At 41.8% G+C, this 27,359-nt stretch overlaps 1 protein-coding gene across 1 annotated transcript in view; it reads right to left on the bottom strand.

Moving 5' to 3' along the window:
* The window catches only part of MUSK (muscle associated receptor tyrosine kinase), a 136,310-nt gene that overhangs the window by 87,313 nt on the left and 21,638 nt on the right, over positions 1–27,359 (bottom strand). The window contains exons 2-3 of the mRNA XM_066604382.1: positions 10,560–10,686; positions 3,044–3,195 (exon numbers count right to left, since the gene is read on the bottom strand). Of these exons, the coding sequence (XP_066460479.1) occupies positions 3,044–3,195; positions 10,560–10,686 (279 nt within the window). The remainder of the gene's footprint in view (positions 1–3,043; positions 3,196–10,559; positions 10,687–27,359) is intronic.

A 27,359-nucleotide genomic window follows, 5' to 3' on the forward strand; every position in this document is an offset into this window, starting at 1 on the left:
CTAGACATCTGGCTCATAGCCCAATGTTGTGCAAGCGCCTTCTGATGGTTTCTGCAGACAGTGTTCATTGCCCTAGACTTGGGATGTGATGTCTAATTTCAGTTTAAGTACAGAATGGATGACTATGCACCATTCTTCTAGTCTAATGATCTATCTGTGCAGAGGTTCTCCTCTGTGCACCTCTTGCTATCATACCAGTTCATAGTTGTTCTCCTAACCACTGGGACATGCAACGCTGATCAATGCTGATATCTTGGCTTAGGCATGTAGCAATCTACCATACTGATAAACCAAGGTGTAATGGCCCAGAGTTAGGGACCCTCTAGTTCTCTGCTTATCCATCCCGAATGGATTTGTCCTTGTGCATTCGTGTGTGTTTGTGTCTATGTGGTCATTGGTTTTTGTGTCATTTGAGGTAACCTTTTGGGGTTAATGTCTTGTGTTAGTGTCACCAATCTTGGTGGTGTCCACGTGACTGTCTCCCTAACCTGCTCTGTGTGATGTGATTGGTAGAGCGGTTGGGGGCGGAGTTGGTGAGTGAGAAAAGGAAAAGGAGAGAAGTAGTTGGAGAAGGAGGACATGTGAGCAGGAGGCTGAGGCTCTAACACTTCCATCTGGGTTAGGCCCGGACTTGTCTTATTTCAACTGGAGATGCATCCCCTCAGGGGACCTTAAGTGACCATAAACTCTTGGAGTGGGAGTTGGCAGAGAATGCTACACACTCCCCTGCTTAACTACGGAGTAGAGGGACATTACCGACTCCACTACTGCAAGTGGGAGGACAAGTCTGGCGTGAGTGTTGTACCCCATAAATGTTGCTAGGTCAACGAGGAAAGGGTGAGGAAAGTAAGAAAGGACTACTCGTGTTTGTCTGTCCATGTCAGGAGCACTCTTTACAGAACCTGCTATCAGATAACTGAGACTGATGACACCTGTATCTCTGGAAATGAGTGTTCGTCTAATACAAGTGTGTCAGAGGGTAGGGAAAGAAAAAAGTGCCAGTAGTATTGTACTTAAGACTGTTGCAGTAATGTACTTGGAAAATCAAAGTTGGAAACATCCAGTAAAAGCCGTGTGCCTCTGGTTTTAAAACTACACTTTGACTGTGGACACTTTATTTTGTTTCATTGACTCGTTAATGGAAAGGGGCACTGGTGTCACGTGAATAGTTAAGTTATCATTTCTCTACTGGAGTAGCAGCTAGCTTTCACCCTTGCATGCTGCCGGGTCAGACCGTGTTTTGGGATGTGACAAGAGGAGACAGTAAAGCCCTTATGACCCACCATTTTGTTCCCAGCTGTCTCCCTCACCAAAGGTTTGACCTTGGCCACTGCAAAGGTCTGAGTTCAAGATGTCTGTCCCACTCAGTTTGCAACAAGTGGCAATAACTGGCACGTTGATGAGCACAGGGCATCCAAAATAATACTAATAGTCTTTATCCAATTTTTGAGCTTTCATGTGGCTGAAAACATTTGCTTTCAATCTGCCCTTAATACCATTGAAGCCCCTCTCAAATGCCCCAGATTGAAGGTAGGTGCTTGACAATTTGATCATTTGCATATCTTAGCAACACCTTCTATTTTCCTATATTGGAATACCCACACAGTTTGTGCATGTGTGTATATAGAGGGCATAATCCAATAAAAGTTGGTGTGTACAGTATATTAGGTGGGGAATGGGGTTCAGATTTCTTAAAGAAAATATATATACCAGAGTCTATGGCAGCGGCCGCATTCCAGCCAGAAAAGATCGTTCCAGAATTATCTTTTCTGGACGGCGTAAAAGCACCTGGCTGAAATGTCCACCGTATGTGCTATCTTGGCCGGCTGAGCGCTTTTACATAGTGAAACATCGCTCATTAAAACACATGCATTGGAAACCAATGCATCAGATGGGTGGCGTATATCGGACAGCCGTGAAAATGTCAATATATGTCTGTCTGAATGAGGCCTCATCCAGAACATACAATTGAAAAGGAGAAACATTACCCCTCCTGACCCAGGCCTATAGGGCTTTCACTAGCCAGAAGCCTACTGCACACTGATGATGGGCAATCACCCTGAAATAGCCGTCTGTGCATGGTTATTCTGGCTTTGGCTTACAATTCCCAGTTATTGTTATAAGACTTGTTTAAAAAGTTTAACATTGACTTGCAGGAATGCTGCCTTCCAATATGTGGCGCTGTAGAGGTACTGTTCCATCTTCCCGATTGAAAAGGAAGAAATGGACTACAAAAAATTGTGACAGAGGCCCTTTAAGCACATAGAACCAAATATATATTTATAATTTATATTTATAATTTATATATAATTTATATTAATATTTATAATTTATAATATTTATATAACCTATATATATTTCTCTGCACTTAAAGAGCCTCTGTCACCATCTTTTTTCAGTTTTCAGAGTGGTATAAAGTAGTGCCTGACACACTGATTGCAGTGATATGCCTGCTGTGTGTATCTGTGCAGTAGTCTTGGAGAAACTTGCATTTTATTAGTAGCACAAAGATACAGAACTATTACTGCATATTCATGAGCTACAGACTGGCCACACCCACCACACCCTCCAGCCAATGATTGGCAGCTCTCTAGGCACAGTAATAAGCAGTGAGCAGTCAATCAGTGGCTGGAGGGTGGAGTGGGTGTAGCTAGTAAATATCCAGGACTACTTTTAATAATCCTCCATGCATTTACTGCTATTAATCAAAAGCATGTTTCTCCAAAACTACTGCACAGATCCACTCAGCGGATATATTGCTGTAATCAGTGTGACAGACACTACCTAATGCAAAATGCAAAAACATGGTAACCCCTTTTAATCGAATGAATTGAACTCAAATTACATTACGAATGTATTTCCTTTAATTTTGCCAAATAATCTATTAAAACAATGAAACCACTAAAAATCAAGCACAAAATCCGTTCTTGCTTGATTCACATATCTGTAGTGCTGGAACAGTTTCAGATGTTGCGAAAGCGTTCAAGGACTGAGGAGTGAACAAGTGTTGGCACCGACTCAACTTATTATCATTGACACTTACTCATTTTCACTTGTAAAGCTCCACAGCTTTTTGCTGGATCTCCAACGCCATTTTTAGCCAGGCAACAATAAATGCCGTCATCGCCTTCCTCCACACTGAGAATGGTCAAGAGTTGCCCATTTTCTCGAATGCTGTAACGTGTGTCAAACAACCTGTTGATAATAGTGTAAATGCTATTGGTTAATACCTAGATACATTGTATTCAGCCAGCATGTTTCCATAATTAATCCATGATGACACAAATATGAGTAAGAGCATGGTGAACAGTATAAAAGCTATTAGATAGAGAGAGTGTGGATGTTAGGTCCTTATACAAATGAGTGCAATGTAGTGAAGAGAGGAAGTGGAAGTGCCATTTCTACTATTTGACCAGGCGATCATGTGACTACCGAGTGCCCCCTGCCACAGCAGAGCTGCAGGGTCCTAACAGATGCAGATCAGCATTGCTAGTGGGGATGCTTTCTCCTGTAATTACGACTCCTATGGATACTGCTCCTACAGAAGCATATGACCTTTCTGGAATACAATTGTCATAGGACCCCCACCCCGTGGCCTCAATTTCCATTGTCATAGGGCCACAATTGACATAGGACTCCCTCCTATTATAGGACCCCCTAGGGCCACAATTGTCAAAGGACCCCTCCGCTTGTCACGCGCCCCCCCCTCCTTGCTGCCAGAAGATGAGCAACAGAAAGATGGAGACTCATGCAATTGCGCATGCACGGTCATTGTGACTTGAGAGGATTGCGCATGAGTGGTCATTGCAGCTCCATTACGAACCTGAAACAATACAGTAAGCAGTGACGTCCCATTAACATGGGTGGGACTATAGTCTCCTATCCCATGTCACAGGTTTACTAGACATCACTGTCCCATATCAACTAGTAACATGATTGAGCATGTGACCTGTGTAGCGATCGAAGAACTGGCGCATTTGGGAGACAGGAAGTAAATTACAAGCATCAAGCTGGCAAGATAGGAGATTGTTTAGACGCATAATAAAATGACTCAGACAAACCCTTTAAAGAGGCATTGAACTTTCAACAAACTTGTGCTTATGTGATAGCCACTATGATAACTAGCAAAACTCAAAATCACTTTATTTACCCCAAATTACATTTTGGTGCTGGAAAAATTGCTCTAAAGTGTTGGCTACTGGGGAGGGGGGATGGGCCGGGTGGGGGGAGGGGGGCTCTCCTCCCTCTAATTTTCTGTCCACTGCTTATTATCATGTAAAATTAATCTTTAGCAGCAGATACACAAAGACAGTTTACAAGAATTGTGAGTATATATGTGTGTCTGTGTGTGTGGGGTCTTTGCTTATTGCTGTCTCATTCTGCCCATAAAAGTCTATGAAAATGAGAGGGCAGAGTAGTAAAAGCGGCAGGAGGTAGACAGAGTGACTCACACAGAAACATGGGTGCTACTTCTAGTTTTATCTCACCTCAGTGCTTTATTTACAGCTACACTGCTCAGTACTGCAGTGTAACATCCTCCATACTGCTTTTGAGGGTATGAGAGATAGAGAGAGGGGTGCAGGATATCCATTACTTTCTGTGTGCTGTGTATGGGAGCCATCATAACACCTAGTCTCCTCTCACCAGCTCAGGGATAACTGACAATTAGAGATGGAGCCTACAGAGAGGGAAACTACTAGAAATTGAGGATACAACTCATTTAGTGATCAGAAATAGTGCTCCTCCTGATGTATACCTGTATACCCACTTGATAGCTAAGTCATCTGAAAGTGTGAAGAATCGAATACTTTAATGTTTCCCAGTATGGTAAAGTATTGAATAGGTATTCTTTTGGTTTCCCAGGCTGCACCAGGTTTAATTATCCTTTGTTTTGTGCATAAGCTCCATCATTACACATCTCAGTATTACACAAGCGATGTTTCATCTGTCTGTATACCATATTGTGTTCAGAAGCAGTAAACTAGAATAGGATGTCTTCACATCCTTCAGCTCCTAGTGATATGGACACTTCTGCTTTGTTTTGACAGGTAGAAGGTGAGCAAACGGAAAATGTTCTGCTCAGCTGTTCTGTGCAAGCACAATTTAGATAACCTCATTGGAGACTCACGAACGCGCCGACAAGCGCCAAAAATGTGTTTGATTAACTTATTTGAGATGTAGCAAAATACACACAAAACATTAAAATGCATCCAATTTGTATCTATACATCTGTTATCATCACCGCTATCATTACATTACTACCTTATTGTAGGTTTCTATCACTTCAGTATTAAATAAAATGTATCTAATATGTAGTCTCTTTTAGGGCTTAACCCCTTAGTGACGGCTAATGTACCTTTTTACTGACCACCAATGGGCTTTAAACTTGCAAATGCATCTTTTTAAGGCAGTGGATTGGCTGAGTACTGACAGCCAGGCTCCTGCTGTAACAGCCAGTAGCAGAGAGACCTCAGATCCTGGCAGCTTAACCCTTCACAATCAATATGTAAGCAGATTACAAGGGAAAGGGGCTTCTTTTGCAACCCATCAGCACTCCGCAATGCGATCGGAAAGTACCGATGGGATCCCTGGGCAGCTGGAAGCTTGATAAAGACCTCCATGTCTGCCATGTAGCTCAGCCTATTAGGCTTCGCCTTCTGCAGAGTCTAGTAGACTGCTGTCATAGGCTTAGTAGAATGCACTACATAAGTAATGCAGTGTACTATAAAAGCAATCGAACAATCGCATCTTCAAGTCCCCTTCAGGCACTAAAAAAATAGTGATGGAAAATTCAATAATGTTTAATTTAAAGGGAAAAAATCCAGTTTAAAAAATATATGTATTTTTCCACACAAAAACCTGTTTTAGGGCTTATTTACACGAGCGTATATCAGCCGGCGTTTTCACAGCCGGCCGATATACGCTTCCATCTAAGCAGTTCCCCCCTTCCCTCTACCTCACTGGCTCTCTTCCTCTCTTCTCCACCCCGAGCGTCTTGCAATGGGAGTGGGCAGGATGGGGGCGGAGCTAAATAAAAAGTTGCAAAAACACTTTGCAGATGGTTGACCCTCATTACACTCCATTCAGGCCAGAAGGCTCTGCTGTGAAACACCTTTTAGGGTTGCCAGCAAAATGGTTTTCAGCTCTTCTTACAGCATTTGACACTCAGATGCCTCACGATAGATGACCCCATACTACAGGTGATGTCATTAGTTTCTGCCCAGGGATTCCAGAACAGTCCACCCACTGTGATTACAAAATGCTATATCTAAATGAATAATTTATTTAAAGGGTTTTTTCACCATTACCAGTTTGGTGTATTTTTCTTATCGCATATTGATGTTGTGGGGAAGTATTCTACAACTCTTTTGCTGTCAGGATAGTACTTCTCTCAGAATTGACCCCTAAGTGGCTACTATTTTATTGTGAAAATTTGTGCTACACTTTCACACTGTTTTTGGCAGACAGGTCCTACTCCCTTGCTAGATTTACTTCTACATTGAATTCATTCTTCAGCTTGTTCTTCTGAGGAAGCTTTACCCAGTTCTTAGGTCTTAGAAGTGTTTGACTAGTATCTTTAATGAACAGCAGGAATTATCCTGCTTTTCATCATCTTCCCTCCTCTAGCGTGACTTGCTAGCCTCTCTTTAAATATTTCTGGCCTCTGCACTGTGCTGCTGGTTATAGCGTAAGCTATCTGCATTTAAAGCTAGTATTCCCTGTATGCTTCTAGTATCATGATCTTTCTTTGTTCTTGGCTTTGAGCGTTTGTTGCTGTGGTTATTCTAGTTCAGTCCTGGCTTTTTAGCTTTGAAGTGTGTTGCTTGGCTTTTTCCTGTTTGTTTTTGTCTGTGTCTTGCAACTTACTCTGCTCAGTTTGATTTTTTTTTTGTCTCTGGATCTTAATATCCTCTCATTGTTTATCTGAGTCAGGGTTTAAGATAGAATTTCCATTAGGGTTACATTTAGGGATACCTATGGAAAGGGGTTTTTGTATTTAGGTCCACAGATAGATTAGGGGAAAACTAAGTTTAGGCTACAGTTAGGGATGGTTATTATAAGTTTTTTATTATCTGCTCACCATCACTCATCTGTTCCATTAGCTGGTATCCATCACCATTATCTGTCTGCTCCATTATCTCCCTACCACCAACATCATTCATTTGTGCCATTGTCTGATTCCTATCACCAATGTGTTCCTGTCATCTATTGGTGAATTATTATTCTTGCATGTTTGTTACCTACTACTGTTGATATGTGCTTCGTATTATTGCTCACTTTACTGTCAAGCTGTTACAATATTCAGCTCTACTATAACTCCTGGGAGTATTTAAGTACCGATAGACACTGTTAGCACCCAGAAAAGGTGACTGCTATCAGTGGAGCCCAGATCTACTGTCTTGTGTCCAGCCGGTGGTGTTAGGGTATTGTGAAAATACAGCTTCTATAGATCCTTCAGTTCCCCAATGTAGCCCCCCCACCCAGTATATTCGCCCCCTTACTAACTTCTAGTATGAAGGTAACTCACATGCCTATAATATTGTCAGTTTGGGTCGTTAGAACTGCTTTTAGAAGTAGATTTTCAACCATTATAAGGGAGCACAAATATTCCCTTATTAAGCTTATTAAGTCTCAAAGTCTATTTCTCAGACTTGACTGAGAAAAATGTCAATTTAGTTTTTTATTTTACAAAAACAGAATTATGAGTTCATTTCATTTGAAACAATTCTGTGTCCTTGGAGCTAGTCATTACCCTTTCCACATTTTCATTCCGCGGATTGCTAAGTGGAGCCAGCATTTGGCATTACATCACCAGAAATGTCTGCTTTAAAGACTGCAAAACATTGTAAAGCATTTTGAAATCACTAAAGAAAACATTAAAAGCTTCACATTTTCAGAATCATCCAAAATATGATCCATGACAGATCAGTGGTAATGTGCTATAACAATATAACACAGAGTGCAAGGGTTGAAGGATTTGTTGCCAAATGTTCATCCATTACATAAATAATCCAGCGGCTGTTTGGAGTAATCCATGAGCGGAACGTCTATTGTTGGGATATTTATAAATAGAAGAGTTGGCAGATTTGTGCACTTTATGTAAAGGTGGATCGGATTAAGAATCGGTTACCCTGTTTGACACTTCGGACATACAGCAAAGACCTTACATCACCGTGAAGTTGTCAGTGAAACCTGTAGAACTCTATTCTTGACTTTATAAAATCGTAGCTCTTTTCCTTTAATTTGTATTCTGTCATAAAATTTGAAGAGTCTAAAACCGAGAGGAGTGAGCTGTCACCGAGAGCCTCTGTATGCGGTTCCTGGTCACATGATCACTGCTATCCAATGGATAGCAGCGATCATGTAAAAGTTTAAAAAAAAGTTGAAAAATAAAAAAAAAGTTTGCTTCATCTCCCCTCATGGATCATATCCATAAGGGGAGATGAAATTAGGTACCTAAAGCCCCCAGATTTTTTCGCGGACGTTGCCCGGCTTTTGTGCACGTGTCCGTCGCCAAAATGGTGGATGCAGGCGCAAAAGCCGCAGATTGGCAGGGGAATTTAAAATCTCTCCGCACCTGGCTACTAAATGTAGCCAAGAGCCTGGAGATTTCATGCGGTGCCATGGTACGCGTTTGCCAGTCATGTGATCGCCGTTATCCAATAGGACATCAGACATTTGGAGGCCACACCTGCCCAGGGAAAGGGAGAAAACTGCGGGCTGCCTGCACCTGTGCAGTCATTGTACTCCACACTACATAATGCACGCACCCCAGAACGCAAGGAGGGGAGGGACAGCAGGTGTCCAGACCGTCTTCAGGGGAGGAGAGAGACACACTACAGACAAGCATGCACACACCAGCTCTGAGTGTACTCAACACAGGGTACAACACTAAAGCACTAGAATGACCAGCAATCTCTCCCAAGAGTTTGCTAGTATTTATGTGCTGCAGACAAGGGGGATTGGCTAGTGGAGAATACCACACCCAACCAGCTCAATTAACTCCTACCTGTGAAGGTGTGCACAAGGAAGCCTCTAGACCCACAGGTCACAGATGCATAACCTTAACAGGTCAGAGCAGCAGCTTTCGCTTCGACCCCTGTGTATTTGTAGCACTGTCAGTGGGTGCACAAACAGCTGATCGGATGGGGTACCAAGCAGTAGGCTCTGGCCAATAAACTTCTTATCCTGAGGATAGGTCAGAAATAGTATTTCCCCCGGAAAACCTCTCTACAGTACGTTGCAAGGATCACTTGAGATAGGCCTCCTATATTGAAGGATGACTTACAAGGAACTGTCCTTTGCAAGTCAAACAGTCTTTTTGGCTTCTTATAAGTAATGACCAATATTTCAGTAGTAAGTCTAAAGGCCCATTTAGACACAACGATTATCGCTCAAAAGATGTCGCTCAAGTGACTTTTGAGCGATAATCGTAATGTTATTTAAAGTGCAAGATGATCACTCAAGATGATCATCTTGCACTGCCAGCTGAGGATGCAGAAGACAAACGGGGTGTCCCCACTTGTCTTCTGCATATAGCTGTTCTTCGCTCCGAGCCCCAAGCTATTATACAGCCGAGCGCTCGGACTGGAGGATGCAGAAGACAAGCGGGGTGTCCCCACTTGTCTTCTGCATCCAACTGTTCACTGCCCCGAGTGCTCGGCTGTTATACAGCCGAGTGTTCGGAGCAGAGGATGCAGAAAACAAGCGGGGTTTCCCCGCTTGCCTTCTGCATCCAGCTGTTTTCTGCATGGAGCGCTTGGCTGTATAACACCCGGGTGCTCCGTGCAGAGGATGCAGAAGACAAGCGGGGTGTCCCTGCTTGTCTTCTGCATCCAGCTGTTTTCTGCACGGAGCGACCGGCTGTTATACAGCCGAGTGCTCCATGGCGGGTATGGAGAACAGAGCTGGACCGCTCTGTTCTTCCCACCCAGCCTGTCATCAGGGAGTGGGATACAGCTGAAACAATAGTATCAGCTGTATCCCTCTGTGAATCCCTGATAAGGCTCATTGTCATCCAGCACGCTGAAAGACGACGATGAGCGATGGGATAATGAAAACTGCACGATGTAAGTGCAGTCACACACAACGATTATCACTCAAAACACGGCTTTTGAGCGAATTTTGAGCGATAATCGTTGTGTCTAAATGGGCCTTTACTTATGGAGGGCAGTGGAGGATCTCAGTTGAAATGGAACACACATTCCACAATGATGACATTCCCATTGAGAATGGGTTTACCACTGACCAGCATAGTGTTATTACTAATGCATACAGACATGGCAGCTCATACTGAAAATTGATCGGAAAAGTCAACTACCCTTAAAGACACTTTGTATTGCATGTATTAAGTTTTAAAAGTCAGCCCAGAAATATGGCACCCATTCTGATATATCAGATTTAATTGTAATAAACAAGGTTTGGTCCCCAGTATTAGGCCTAGTGTTCTGTTTTCCTATAAGTATGTGGGATATCGTTACCTGATAGACTGTAATTATTAATCACAATAAAGCGTATAAACATAATTGAGTTTCCGTATATGAAAGGCTTTTACAGACCTGATAGGAATGTTATTGCGTGTCCATATGATTTCCGACTGCGGATATGAATCAACTGTACATATGAAAGTGGCGACATCTTCCACCAATGCATCAAGTGTTTCAAGGGGAGTTGTAATGAAAGGAGCTAAATAGGAGAACAAACAATAATTAATATCACGGACATAAATATATTAGATATCCTGGAAAAGGAAGCATCAGAAAGGGAGGGACACCAAATTGTGCATCCAGTAGTTGGAATACATGACGGTTACACTGTTAGAAGAGGAAATCATACTGTGGAGCAGACATGACAATTGCTAGGTTGACTCGATGTTTGTGAACATAAAATGTTGTGAAAAGTCTCTCTCTCCTTCCCTCTCCACCTCTCTTTCTCCCTCCCTCTCTGTCCTCCCCACTCTCTCCCTCCCCTCCTCTCTACCCCTCCTCTCTCCCCCTCTCTCTTTCCCTTCTCTTTCCCTTTCTCTCTCTCCCCCCACTCTCTCCCTCCCCACTCTCTCCCCACTTATCCTCTCTCCCCACTCTCTCTCTCCCTTCCCTCTCTCTTATATATATATATATATATATATATATATATATATATATATATATAATGTTTCTCTTTTATTCCCCCTACTTCAAACTGATCATATACTGCTCAAAACCTTCCCCCTTCCCCCCCCATTCTTTTCATCTATTTGCCCCTCTTCTCTACCATGTACAGTTGCACATATATTTTGATGCTGTCCCTAATCCGCACCATCCATCAACTTTTCTTCCTATCCATATTCCCATTATTATTGCTCCCCTCCACTTTGTTCCCAGCCACTGATTTCCCCTTCAGTGTAAAATTCCTGCCCATACCCCTGCTTATCCACTCCGCACAATCAGGCTTATCCTCTGACATAGCTGATCACTGCACAAGTTTGAATTTTGGTCCGCCCCTTACCTCTCCTTCCCAATCAGGCTGATTCCCCACACCAAGCAATCGCTCCACACACCTGTTTCTAGCGGGATATTTGAAATAATCACTGCACCTTCCTCATGTAAGCTCCTGTCATGTAGGGGCTTCCAGATAGCGCCCGCCAGCATACACTGGGGTGGGAGCAGAGGCTGCTAAGCCAGCCTTTACATGGGGGTCAGAACAGCGGCTTCTGTCTCACCCCGGGCACCTGCTGTATAAGGACCGCTACCACTCGCAGCCATCCCGCTGCTCACAATTACCTCTTTCTCCAGCCCTTCTTCATCCTCCTTCTTATTTCCCTACACATCTATCTCTCGTCCGCCCCTGCCTATGGCCTTCTTCCCCACCTCTTGTCTGATCCACCATGTGTCCGGTTGTCATCTTGTTCTCTACCTCCTTTCTGTAATTATCTATCATTCATCCATGGTCTTTCTTCAGACACCCTATATTCTTCCCCAATAGTTGGGACCGCACGTTCTTCAGTCCCCGACTTCTGTGGCTCAACGAGCATTCCGCTTCAAATGTTTGCTGTCCGTGGCTTCCTATGAACGTCGCTTAGCAGTGGTTGACTCTCCCTAGAGGCATGTGCCCATAGACTTAACATTGCAACTTTGAGCTGCCCTCACAGGTCACTTGATGAATCAAACTCAAATTTTAGGATTTTACGGCAGTGGTGAGCATGTCACTAATCTAATGACACCAAAATCATCCACCAAAGGTCAGGCAAAGGGGTCAAAGTGTGGTGCAAGAAAAGCCTGTAGGCTTATTTATATTAGACTTAGAATTTCATCAACATTAGACTTATTGTTCCATCAATAACATCGATTTGTTCCCTGGTTCACCCCGCTCAGTGCAAATATAATTACACAAGATGATCTGTAATACTATATGTAGAATAGTAAGAGCAATTACAGTATGGATGAAAGGAAGAAGCTATACTTTACGACAGTATCAGGGCGCACTCACATGAACAATAAAAAGTCTCACCAATATGAAATCCATTCTTTTGAATGGATTCACTCACACTTTGCAAACAAATTGCAGCATGTTCTACCTTTGGTCATTCTCTTGGAATGCCTTGCTCATTGTTTTCAAGTGCATCTTCAAAGATATTGTATGGCACTCGCATGTCGTGCGATGTACATGCGAATGCAATGTTTCTGTTATGGCTGGTAGGGGACAGATGGTCAGGGGGGGTCCCTACACCATCCCATTCCCATATCCCTACCTACTTGCCCGCCTGGGCTAAGTCCCAGAGCAACAATAGGGCGGCGGTCCCTGCTCTGACCTAGTGACAGGGATCCCAAGGGAGAGGTACAGGAGGCGGATGGTCAAACAAGCCGGGTCAAAACCTACCGAGAGCAAATGACAGGGGGTAACAAAGAGAGTAGTCAGGGGAAACCGAGTTAAGCCGGGGAGGCACGTGCGCAGTACCAAGGACTAAGACAGGAGCGGAGTCCAAGGCAAAAATGGGTCAAGGAACAAAACAGTCGGGAACAGTATAAGCAGGAGCTAGCAGAGCTAAGTCTAACCAAACACCGGTAACCTCTGCTAGCACTCAGCAGCCTGATATGTGAGAGTCCCAACCCAGACAGGGCGGGGAAAGGTGACACACCGATAGGGGAGATGATAAGACCGGCTCTCCCCGGGGCAGTGTACAATACAGAGAGCTGCACAGACCGCCTGTGGGAGTGGGCAACCACCAACACGAGGGGACCCCGACCGGAGCCGCCCGCACTGACACCCGTGGCGCCAGAAGGAGCAGACCGCGACCGCCGGCTGCCAGCGCCCTCCAGTGGTGACCCTATACCTAACAGTTTTCCATTGAAATTAATGTTGAACACTTGCGATATTGCGCTCACCCATGTGAATGTAGCCTAAATGTTATAAAGTTTTGATACCTTGTATACTACACCCAATATTTTTTAGCAACAGCATTTACTTGTTAGCTATGCCATGAACGTGTTTTTCTCCCCTTGTACAGCAGTGATAGGATTTCAGTGTTTTCATTTTCACTATTGTGATTTCTCGGCCATGAGAACTACGGTTGAGAAAAAAATTAAACATGCCCTATGTTACCCGCCCGAAGTGAATGCATCGTGCGGGGAAGAACGGGTAGCACCGATCTTCCCGCAGCTTTTTTGATACTGGCGTAGGGGGGAAGAAATGTTCCTTGTTCAGGTGTAACTACACTCCATACTGGCGAATGTAGTTGCACCTATGGCAATGTATTTTTGCCCTTAATTAGGCTACATTCACACGGGCGAGCGTGATATCGGGCCGAGATATCATGCTTGCCAATGTGTGACTTTCACTGAGGGGAGAAGCATTTTGATTAAAATTTGCATTGCTTCTATGAAATTGTGATCCCCCTGTGTGTGTAAGGATTGCAAGTGTTTCTCACTGACTTCAATGGGAAACATTGCATCACACTCGCATGCACATCACACGACATATGAGAACCATGCAATGTCTTTCAAGGTCCCATGGGTGAAGCATTCTGAGGGAACATGCAAAGGTAGAACATGTTGTGATCTTTTTTCCTCTAAGCAATGCTGCTATTCTGTCCTCTCTTGTGTTAATTACTCTACATACTTTTGTATCATCTACAAATATTGATATTTTACTGCACACTCCTTCTATCAGGTCATTAATATATTAAAAAGAATAGGCCCAATACTGCCCCCCACCCACCCCCCGTGGTACCCCACAAGTAACCCCTCCAGTACTGCCCTCTGTGGTACCCCACTAGTAACCCCTCCAGTACTGCCCTCTGTGATGCCCCATTGGTAACGGTGACCCAGTCAGAGTATGTACCATTTATAACCACCCCCTGCTTTCTATCACTCACCAGTTACTTACCCATTTACACACACTCTCGTGCAGACCAAGCATTCTCATTTTATATACCAACCTTTTATGTGGCACAGTATAAAACGCTTTGAAAAAGTCCTGATACACAAGATCCAATGACTCTCCCTAGTCCAATCTAGAACTTACCTCCTTGTAGAAGCTAATCAGATTGGTTTGACAGGAGCAATCTTCCATGCTGATATGGAGTTATACAGCTATTTTCCTTGAGGTTCTCCAGTATATCATCTTTTAGAAACCCCTCAAACAATTTACTCCCAATAGTAGTCAGACTTACAGGTCTGTAGTTTCTGTATTCACTTTTTGACCCCTTTTTGAATATAGGCACCACATTTGCTATCCACCAACACATGAGATCAATCTGTTCACTTTGACATCATATGTAATTATCTAATTAGTTTTTCCCCAACATATTTATGTTAGTCTACTATAGACTGGGAGATCCATGTAAGGGCAAGTTTCAATGATCTACGTTTCTAAAAGCATCTTACTTCAAGATTAAACATTTGCACATGTTTACACCAAAAGCTTTCTCAGCCTGGAGTCGGTTATGGAGGAGTTATATCGTTAAAGGTGCATCTGGAATGAGTAAATAGCTACATGTTTACTTGTGATTAGGACCAATTGGTTTTATTTTCGGGTCAAGGAAAAAGCCCCAAACAAATCTGATTTAAAGCTGAATACATTTTAACACCGTAGCAAACACCTACTGCTGATAAACTCCATGTCTGATTTCTGTAATCTTGTTACATAACTGGGATTATTTCCAGCTGTAATGAATTCAAGAGTAAATCAGACTGATCTAACATTCCCAAGAATTTTCCGTAGAAGTATCTGTAGAAAACAAAATCTGTAAAATATTTGTTTTATTTCAATAAGTTGATAACACTTTTTCTCCATTTTAAGACTTTTAGGCACCAAAACCGGTCACTTGAGACATCTGTACTAATTGTACTAGTTGGCTTTTGTAAACTTAATGATGTGAATAAACACAATAAGAAAGACTTTAATTTAAATATTGAACATTTTGGCTCAAATGCAAATGTAGGGTTGACAGCAGCACACACACACACACCTCATAAGCCAGGGAGGTGTCTTCTATACGATCAGAGATGCACGCTTCTGACCTGGTTCTGGATCCTGAACCAGTAGATACAAGCAGTCCACATACGTTTGAAGCAGCATCCAAGGGTGTTTCCTAATGACTCATGTCATCCGGTATAGATCATCTTTATAGTACCCAAATGTAATGCCAACGTTTCGACCACATTGTCTGTGGTCTTTGTCAAGTCCATACATACACAGATACTACCCCCCATAAATACAGTCAGTGAAGGGTTATTGTACCTGATACACTGGGTGTGAGCATGCACAATTGACCCGTCGCGTCAGGGGCCGTCCGGGGATTCCCGGGCTACGTAAGCAGTTGGGTGAAGTTCGAGCGAGGCCGGCACATGTGTAGTAGATGTAGTGGTGACGCGACTTGGACGGACAACGCAAGAGGGTTGCCTGAACTCTCGCATGTGCCCAGAGAAGTAACAGACGCTGTCAACAGGTAGAGTGGTGCCTTGGTCGGGATGTGGACAATTTGTGTAAACAGGGACACCTGCATCCGTTATCCGGTTCCACCAAGCAGGACGGTTGTTCTGGAGCTATGCCTATTTTATATTGGTTTTATGGGCATGTCTGTTTTGTATTTATGGGGAGTAGTATCTGTGTATGTATGGGCTTGATACAGACCACCGACAATGTGGTCGAAACGTTGTCATTATATTTGGGCACAATAAAGATGATCTATACCGGATGACGTGAGTGAAATCTTCATTAGGAAACTGGATGCTGCTTCAAACGCATGTGAACATTTTGGCTCAGGTGTCAAAGCTGTACCAGGATCCACTATTTGTTTGTATCAATGTATGCCATTTACATACCATACAGAAGTAAAGTATTTGTATAGCTAGATGTTATGTAGGGGTTATTCCCATTTTTAGCATTAAGATATTCAGAAGCTTCTGTTACTTCTTATATATGCCTCTTGGTAAATTACTTATCAGAGTCATAGAAGAAGACTGGCTGGCATTCAATGAAATCATATCAACTATATAATTATGACTCCTGGCAAGAAACTGCGGTGTGATAGTATGTATAAAGCACGATTTCATTTTACTAGCCTGCTTAGAAATTGTATTATGAGTCTGGTCATTACCGCATCCTGTTAATAGGCTGTTTATCAATATGTTATTTTATCCTGACATCAAAATCAGAACTTTTCAATTAGAGAACAAGTTAGAGAAATATACAGAAGTTACACAGAAGATGCTACTTTGAATTTACCTCCTACTTAAACATTGTTACACTTCATGTAGACCCCTACATGGCAGCGGATTTCTCCAATGGCAGTGGTGTCTTTCAGCAGGATAAAGCGCCCTACCTCACCGCAGATAGTGTTCTGGAATGGTTTGAGGGACATGAAGAAGAGTTCAGGGTGATGACTTGGTCTCTAAATTCCCCAGATCTCAATCCAATCAAATATGTGATGTGCTTGAGAAACAAGCCTGATCCAAGGAGGACATGCCTTACAACTTACAATATTTAGCCCCTTTCCATTACAGAACGTACGTTTATGTCCCGGCTAGGAAGGTGTTCCCGCAAATCGACATAAATTTGCATCCTATGGATGGCATGGGCTCAGAAGCTGAACCTGCACCATATGCAGGAGGAGCTGACTGTGATTGACAGCTGGCCTCCTTCTGCAACAGCGGGGAGCAGTGAGAATACCAATATCTGCTGTTAAACCCTTACATGCTGCGATCATTGTTAATCATAGGGTCCCCATGGGTTGCCAGGGTATCTGGAGACTTGAAGATGGCCTCTGGGTCTGCCATGTGACCTAATAAATTAAAACTCCAACTTTCCCCCTTACTGTTTATATATATATATATATATATATATATATATATATATATATATATATATATATATATATTTTTTTTTTTTTTTTAAATCCTCACAAATCTGCTATCACCGCCTTTGTAATGATCCCCAGAATGTTAGCACATCATTTAACACACATGGTGCATGTCTTGAGAAAGAAAAAATGCATAGCGAAAATAGCTAATTTTGTATCGCTTGCCTCACAAACAATTGACAAGAAAGCAATCAAAAAGTTATATAGATTACCAAATGATATCAGTAAAAAGTAGAATTTGCACCATAAAAATGGAGAACCTCAAACAGCACAGTTGAGAGAAAAAAATTGCTGGGGGTCTCAGAATGCAATGATAAAAAAACCCAACACATTTTTTTAGAAAAAAAAGTGTGAAAAAGTAGCAAGGTATTAAAAAAAACTATATCAATTTGGTATTGATGTAATCCTTCTGACACGCAGAATGAATTGAACATATAATTTATGCCGCACGATTAACATCCTTAAAAAAATAAAATAAATAACAAAATTGCCCTAGAAAAAAAAGGAATAAAAAGTGATCAAAATGTTAAATGTTCCAAAAAATGGGAATAATTAAGACCAGAATTCATCCAATAAAAACAAGCCCTCATTGAGCCGCGTCGAAGGAATAATGAAAATGTTACGGCTCCTAGAATGTAGAGACACAAAAACAAATCTTTTTTTTCAAAAAAGGGGTTTTAGTGTACAAAAATAGCAAAATCTAAAAAATGTTATAAACTTGGTATCGCTGGAAATCTGCTGATCCAAAGAATAATGTTATCACTTCATTTATTCTGCATCCTAAATGCCATAAAAGTGAAGTGAAAAAAAGCAATAGTGGAATCTATACTATGGGGGGACATACTATATACTATGGGGGAGTTATACTGTGGGGGGACATACTGCTGGGTATATACTATATACTATGGGGGAGTTATACTGTGGGGAGACATACTAATGGGTATATACTATATACTATGGGGGAGTTATACTGTGGGGGGACATACTGCTGGGTATATACAATATACTATGGGGGAGTTATACTGTGGGGAGACATACTAATGGGTATATACTATATACTATGGGGGAGTTATACTGTGGGGGGACATACTGCTGGGTATATACTATATACTATGGGGGAGTTATACTGTGGGGGAACATACTGCTGGGTATATACTATATACTATGGGGGAGTTATACTGTGGGGGGACATACTGCTGGGTATATACAATATACTATGGGGAAGTTATACTGTGGGGAGACATACTAATGGGTATATACTATATACTATGGGGGAGTTATACTGTGGGGGGACATACTGCTGGGTATATACAATATACTATGGGGGAGTTATACTGTGGGGAGACATACTAATGGGTATATACTATATACTATGGGGGATATATACTGTGGGGGGATATACTGCTGGGTATATACAATATACTATGGGGGAGTTATACTGTGGAGAGACATATTAATGGCTATATACTATATACTATGGGGGAGTTATACTGTGGGCGGACATACTGCTGGGTATATACAATATACTATGGGGGAATTATACTGTGGGGAGACATACTAATGGGTATATACAATATACTATGGGGGAGTTATACTGTGGGGAGACATACTAATGGGTATATACTATATACTATGGGGGAGTTATACTGCGGGGGGACATACTACTGGGTATATACTATATACTACCCGGGAGTTATACTGTGGGGGGACATAGTACTGGGTATATCCTATGGGGATTTATACTGTGTGGGGACATACTACTGGGTATATACTATATATTATGGGGGAGTTATGCTGTGGGGACATACAACTGGGTATATACTATATACTATGAGTGATGACGATAGTACAGGAGGGAGATTTATACTATAGGGGATTTATACTCTGAAGGGAGATATAGTACTGCTGGGAAGATTGGTGATACTATGGGAGGAGATGATAATAGTGATGATGATAGAGGTAGAAGAGAGATGATTGTGAGGTGGAGAGATGATACAGAGGAGTAGTGAGATGATCCACCTTACTTCCGTTTCTGGCGTAAATCTTTCAGGTCGCACAAGATCACATATTGGGCACCACTATGTCACTTCTCCACATCTGAAGAGTGACAGTTCAGTAAACGGGTGACCATACCAACAGTAAACAAGTCCATATAAAAATATTGGCTGAATCACAATCACAACCATCAGTGTGATGCTACTATAAATATTGCATCGCACCGCAAGAAAACCGTGTTTTCGTGCAATGCAACATGATGCAACGTAGGGAAACATGGGCTACAAAACACTGCAAATCACGGCTGTATTTGTGCTCTCAAAATGTAGCAGCCTACAAAACATCGCTAATGTGAAGGAACCCATTGGAAAGCATGGGCTTCACATACATGCGATTTGTAGAACTGTCGCATTGCGAGAAAATCTTACAATTTTGTCGCTCGTGTGAAACCGGCCTCAAGGTCTTATTCACACAACCGTTTTTACTTGTGCGTGCAATACACCGAAAATAGAACCCACTGATTTCAATGGGTTGGTTCACATGTGCGTATTTGTCGTGCGCAATTCCATCATACAGCATGTTCGATTTTCAGGAAAAGAACACATCATGAACTCATTAAACTACTATGACCATTTCAATTGCTAAGAGCACCGATACGTGTTTTTTTTTTACACGCAGTTGTGCACGACGTACGTATGCAAAAAGTACAGTTAAAAATGCACACACAAATACGCAATTCCTATTGTGAAAAAACGCGCCGCAAATACGCATACACTCGAATAAATGTAGCCTTGCTCGGGTCACTCATTCAAACACATTGGTAATGTTCATAGGGGTTGGCTCACAACAGACATTCCCTGTAATTCTCACCTCCTACTTAATGGGCATCTTTCAGCTTCTATGAACCCTGTAAGGTAAAATCATGGGTTCAGAACAGCTAAGGGCAAACGATGCCCGACACTCGTCCCTGTGATGCTCTCTCAATACAGGAGTGAGCATCGTTGGATCGCTCACAGCGCGGCCAGCAGGGAGGGGGGGGGGCGGCTGAAGCAGAGTTCTCTGTCAGCTCCCCCCACTTCTCTCCATTCACTGTAAGCAGCGGCTGTTCAGTACTGAGCAGCTGCTGCTTACGCAGAACGAAAGTCATCCATCTTTTAAACTGCTTGAAAGTGAATGACTGCACATGAATCGTCCAGTCATTCACTTTCTGCAGGCTGTTACACAGGACAATTATCGTTCAAAATCTCCCGGGAGAATGATAATCGTCTGATGTAACAGGAACCTAAATTTGGGGATGTCAGACATACTTACCTGCCTCAACACAAACAACTTCAGAACTCTAGCTACTCTCCCTAGAAGTGGGCATCTGGGTATGATCACTCCGAGAGCACAACAGGCCATCCTGAATGAGGATAGAAATAATCTAAGAATGATAGTAACGACCTACAGAAGATGCTCCAAGCTATAAAATCCTCTGTTCATGTGTCCACTATTAGAAAAACAGTGAGCAAGAATGTGGTTCATGGAAGGACAACATGAAGGAAGACACTACTAAAAAAAAGTTTAAAAAACCCAATGCAGCCCATCTCAAGATTGTCACAGACCACCTGACTATTCCACCGTTTTTCTGGGAAAAATGTTTTAAGGACAAATGAAATAAAGGTGGAACTTTTAATCACCAATGAACGATGCCTTGTTTTGGAAGATGAAAAGATGAAAAGCACTGAAAATATAAAAGGTCTGAAGGAGGTCAAGAGAGAACCTAGGAGAAAAAAAAAAGCTCAGCATCCGGCATCCCACATACAAAAATGCTTGATTCTCCCATCGTAGTCAATGGGGTTCGTTACTCGAGTAGAGCTCTCGAATTTTATGAAAAGCTCAACTCGAATAACGCGGACTCGAGCATTTGGGTGCTCGCTCATCTCTAGTGCTGATGCATCTCCTTCCATGTGCAGGTCGAAGGAGAGATGAGACACATCATAAAACTGCCCTGAGCTCAGTGGACTGATTAACGATTTATGTCTCAGCTCAGTTTGTCTGTTGTTTTAAGTTTTTAGTCCAAAACAGTCTCAAATTTCATTTTTTAGATCAAGAGGAGTGTGTTCCGCTTCCCTCTGCATCTGTATGTTATAATTATGTGCCACCCAAACTATTTTTATTCAAGCCCGAAGAAGGGGGCGAGATATCCACAAAAGCTCGCTATGACATCATGTATTTTTGTTAGCCATTAAAAGGTATATCTACAAGATTACTTGGTTTCTCTCACTGAGAACGATCACCCGAACACTGTACAGCTACACCAAAACCTCATCCCAACTGTGAAGCCTGGTTGAGGGAGCTTCATGGTTGGGGACTGCTCTGTTGCAACAATGGCTGTATCAATATTTTGCTTCATACATTAAATATTTATAGAACATTGAAAGTTTGTGTTGTGATGAATTACTGTTTATAAACAATGAATTTCTAGCACACATGCTGATAAATCACAGGGGCGCAGAGTTTTTCAGATCCCCAATTATGTGCATGACATTGAGCTTGGTTGCTCCTATTGTACCTATTGAGTATGATTTTCTTTGGGAACTTCCTATATGTGAGGCCTGGGGTGATATATTTCCCTTGTATTGATGTTGCATTTCCTTCATGTTCTGTTTTTTTTATGCTTTTATTATATATGTAGTTTTCAATAAACATTTTTTAATGACAATCTCTGCAGTCCTGTCTTAGCTGTTTAGTGCTTGCTATATTGGTAGACATGTGGGACTGACATTTTTGGTGGGACTATAGTTGCCTTCATATAAGATTCATAAATCACAGGAAAGTAAGACTACACAGGAGGGTGATAAGAAAACACAAAGAGCCGTATCGCTATAATAATCATTGTTCCTACCTGACATAACTGTGTAGTTGGTCTGTTAGGAATTGAAAAGCCTTTTGTGTAAAAATCATACTAGAAGAATTGCAGCATGTATCCCAAACCTTATGAAAACTTTCAGGACACTTTTTCTATTTTTAAAGCTAATGTTTTCATAGGGGATGATATTGTTACCATATGTCTCCAATGATCCGTAGTTGGAGGCCGTCTATCCAATCATTCCATTGCCACCACTGTGCATGGTAAAAAAAGTGTTTTGCAAAATAAAATCTGTACATGTTGTTGCCAGTGTTCGAGGTCCAGAAGTCTGAGTAAATAAATCTCTTGGACTCTTGGTACCAGAATCACCACAACCTTTCTAAGCAAATCAGTCACTTCACGCCAAGTCTTGAATCCCAGTGCATCCCCGCATTACAAGTCAGCATCAGGAGCAAGATATTTATAACATTAGAATTGGATCAACTACTCATCAGGTACAGTCTTTTGGGAGTAATGTATCATTGATGCAAAATGTTCAATTGAAGGGGGTGTGGCCTAAATGTGGGTGGCTATGGTTTTGTGAGCTCCGCATAAAAGACCTCTAAAGCAGCACTTTTGGGGGGACAATCCATTGCTCTATCCTTGCTCTCTCATGATGAGAAAAGAGCAGCAAAAATTGACAGACTTCTTTTCTGCCCATGACGCCAGAGATGAGGTGGAAAAACAAGCTTGAGGCTTTGTCCATCCGGAAGAAACATCGAGGGGAGCAGCAGGTTTGGTGACCTCCAATGTGAAACAGGTAAGCAGACTTCTCTTTGCCTCAAGCAAAGTGGATCTTCAACATGCCCCATGGGAGGGGAGTCCCGCTTTAGGCTCTAGAAGTAAGGGATCAGTGGGAGCGTCCAACATGGAGGAACACCACGACTCCCGCAGCAGAGGCCCTCTCTCTATGTAGCAGCCCAGAGAAGCAAAGGCCTAGGATGAAGAATGCCCCATTAGCAGTACAGTGGGAGTTGGATGCTGCTGCTGGAAACACCAGTGATCCTATCTTGGATATATCCTACACTGACCAGGCTGCATCTGAATCCTTTATTAAGAAAATCGTCCTAGCACTAAGGTGCTCAATCTACAAGGACTTTTCAATAATAACAGCCTCACTTAGATTCTCCTTAACTGGGTAGATCACCTAGAAAATAAGATGAGCGAGATTACTGGCTCACATTATGAACTAATTGATGCTTCCTACAATGTGGTGGAGGAAATAGAACTTATCAAGATCCAAAGGGCAAACTTAGAAGACAGAAACAGACAAAACAACGTCAAACTGAGAGGGATTCCGGAGTCTGTCCCTTCTTCTGCATTAACCGGACATGTGCAACAATTGATTAAGCTACTTCTTCTTAACTCCAGTCCAGAGGAAAGATTGATTAGACAGAGTGCATAGGTTACCTTGTCCAAAAATGATTCCAGACAACTCTCCAAGAGATGTGCACATCCATTTTTTCCACTTTAAGGAGTCGTTGACGTTTGCAGTAAGAAAGCTACAGGAGCTTCTGGCTCTATATGAGGACATCTATCTCTACTCTGACCTATCGCAGGTGACAATGCAAGCTAGGAAAAAATTGCACTCTATTACCTCACTTTTAGGCCTCTTTGACAAGGGCTACAGGGATATTGACGTGAGAAAATCGCAGCAATATCGCAGCTGTGTTCTGTGCGATATTGCTGTTTTCTTGCGGCAATATCACGATTTTGTGACGCTACAAAGTCGTGTGACTTTGTAACGCTCTTTTGACAGTATTTTCCCTGAAAAAATAGATACGTCCAAACCCCACCTTTCCTTCTTTACTATGTGATAAAAAAATGATTAAAAAATCAAAGATGTGGTATTGCTGCATTCATAATGATCCAGAGAGAAAAGTTAGTACATTATTTAACCTGCATAGTACACACTATTAACAAAAAAAAACAAAAAATGTGGCAAAAATATCTAATTTTGTCTATCTCGCTTTACAAAAAACAGAACAGAAAGTGATTAAAACGTGGCATGGATTAACAAATGGTACTGTTATAAAGTACAACTCATCTTGCAAAGGAAATCTTCCATAACACCGCTGACAAAAAAAAAAAAAGGTTAGAGATCTTTCAATACGGCGATAAACAAAAAACAATTTTAAAAAAAGTGTGAAAAACTTGCAAATTAAAAAAAATACCTATATAAATTTGATATTGGTGTAATCATACTGGCCTGCAGCATTACTAAGGCAAATTACTCTAGTGAGTATTGCCATTTTCAAGTACATGCCCACTCATCTCAAAAGATTCAGGGGCTGGCGGGGGACGGCGGGGGAGAGCGGGGAGGAACAGGGGGGGAGATCTCTCTCTATCCCCCCAGCTCACCCCTGCTTACTCCCGCAACTCACCGCTCACCCCCGCCGGCCCACGAATCTTTTGGGACGAGCAGGCATGTACTCGAAAATGGCAATACTCGCTCGAGTAATTTGCCTTAGCGATTACGCTCGCTCATCTCTAACTAGAGTTCATCTCGCAAACAACGAGCCCCCATAGAGCTCCATTTATGGGAAAATAAAAATGCTATAGCTCTTGGAATGGGGCGACACAAAAGCTAGTCTTTAAAATAAGATTTTAAAAAGTGTTTTTGTGTACAAAAATAGCAAAACATAATAAACTTTATAAGTTGGGTGTCGCCGGAATCTTGCTGACTCGGAAAATAATATTATCACATGATTTATTTTGCACACTGGAAGCTGTAAACATGAAATCCAAAAAACAAAATGACAATTTCATTTTTTTCCCCCAATCCCACCGAAAAATTAATAAAAGTTATTCAGTACATTAAATGTGCTTACAAATCATATAATTAGAAAATACAATTTATCTTGCAAAAAACCAGTTCTCATATGGCTGCCGATGGAAAAATGAAAAAGGTATGGCTCCGGGAATGCGATGATGAAAAAAACTGAAAAATTAGTTGGTCATTTAGGCTTGGTCACTAAGGGGTTAATAAAGTTCTGAGGAAAACAAGAAATATTCAAACAGGAAATTTGATAATGTGTAGAGATTTGAATATCATCCCTAATTGCGGATTAGATACCAGTAGCCAGGGCAGGAAGTCTGCACCCACTTAATCTCTAAGGATGATCAGAGAGGAACTCTTCGACTCGAAATGCTTTCTCCAGAGAACATAGATTCTACTCTGCAAGACATAGAACTATTTCCAGAATTGATGTTTTTGGAAGATTATTCTTTACTCTCTTAGATTAAACAAGCTACGGATTGGCCGACCTCATGGTTGGATCACGCACCTGTATACCTGACCCTGCCGCTGTCCCCACCTCTCCATATTACTAAGATTTGGCGCAAAAACACTTTTCTAATTAAGCTTCCCTATTATCGGAATATTGTTCAGAGGACTTTACAGGAATATTTTCCCAACACTGATGGCCCAGGAAGGAATTCTGGAATGCTGACAAATCGGTTATAAGACGGGTCAGGATTCAACAGAAATCTATTTATATAAGGAAGAAAACAAATAACTTGAAGCACTCTTTTACCCGAGATTAAGGATTTAGAAACTAAAATGCGTAAAACTCCCTCAGACTCAACTCGTGTAGCTCTATTAAAGGGGAGACCCCTATTTGGAGATCTTTTGAACATCACAAAATGGATGAATAACTTGGAATGACTTATTATATAGCCAACAATAAGTATAGCAAACTCATGGTGCCTAAGATAAAACATAAAACATGTCAGTCTAGAGTTTCATGTTTGTCAGTGCCAGATTCCAACTACAACCCCCAAGATATAGCAGAGGCCTTTAGTAAATTTTATGCAAAACTTTATAACCTTGAAGGGAACTCTACGATAATTGAACCCACTGATATTATAGGAGAGGACGTCCTCAATAATATTATCCTACCTTTTCTCAACTCTTCCCAAATAGATTTTCTCAACTCTCCCACCACACTACAAGATGTTTTTAAATGTATAAAAAAACTAAAAAAGGTAGGGCCCTGGGCCAGACAGTTGGTCTAATGAGTATTACCTAGTTTTTTAGCTCATATTTCATCCCTTTCCTCGTTAAGATTTTGAACCAGACTTTGATCCGATGTCAACACACTGCAGAAATGCTCCAAGCTACAATACTTGCAGTCCCCAAGACAGACAAATTTCCTACATCCCAGCAAACGATAAGACCATCTCCCTACTTAATAGTGATGCCAAACTTTATGCCAAAAGCCTAGCCCATCGCCTTCTCCAGATTATTCCTAGTATAGCTTATAGTGATCAAGTGGGTTTTATGAAGGAAATACAGGCTTCAGATGGGACTAGGCATATCACTGATTTGATGTCCAGGATTGGAGACCTTTAACCCTTTCCAATCCACTGTCTGACGTCTGAAGACATTATGAATTAAGGCTGTACAGCTCAGATGTTGGAAGACATCCGTCAGGGTATTCTTACTGTATATTGCCAGCCTCTCTGCTGTCGGAGCCTATCCAACATGTCACCTCATGCAATACTGGCTTTAGCCAGCATATAGCGCCATTGTATAAGGGCAGAAAAAGAGAGAGCCCAGTAGGAAAACAAGGATACAAATTGGATTGGAAAGGGTTAAAGCCTTCTCTGCTCCTCACCCTGGATACAGAGAAAGTGTTTGATAGGACCATTGTGGATATACTTTCTCTACACTGATAAAATTTGGATTCAGCAGCAACATTTTGAGAGCGATCCAACCCCTTTACTTTTTGACTTCTGTTAGAGTGCTAGTCAATAGGGGTTCTATCCAGCCCTTTTGGCATTATTAATGAACTCGTCAAGGATGCCCCCTCACCCCTCTTTTATTTGTTTTGGGTATGGAGCCATTTGCTGAGTCTATCTGCTTTAATAAAAGGTTCTATTACTTTTTCGTTAACATAAACTGGGACATTTTGCTGGTGATGTAATACTCACGCTAACCGACCTTTTAAATGCTCTCTGTGCCATATTTCGCATTATAGAAAGTTTTGGACAAGCCTTATATTATAAAGTGAATATCAAAAAATCACAGATTTGGGGCCTTAATATCTCACACTACTTACTAGAAATGATCCAACATGAGTTTTCATACTCATGGGAGAGGATAGATCTTCCATACTTAGGTATTAAAAT

This window comes from Eleutherodactylus coqui, chromosome 5 (assembly GCF_035609145.1).
Source record: "Eleutherodactylus coqui strain aEleCoq1 chromosome 5, aEleCoq1.hap1, whole genome shotgun sequence".
Taxonomy (NCBI): Eukaryota; Metazoa; Chordata; class Amphibia; order Anura; family Eleutherodactylidae; genus Eleutherodactylus; species Eleutherodactylus coqui.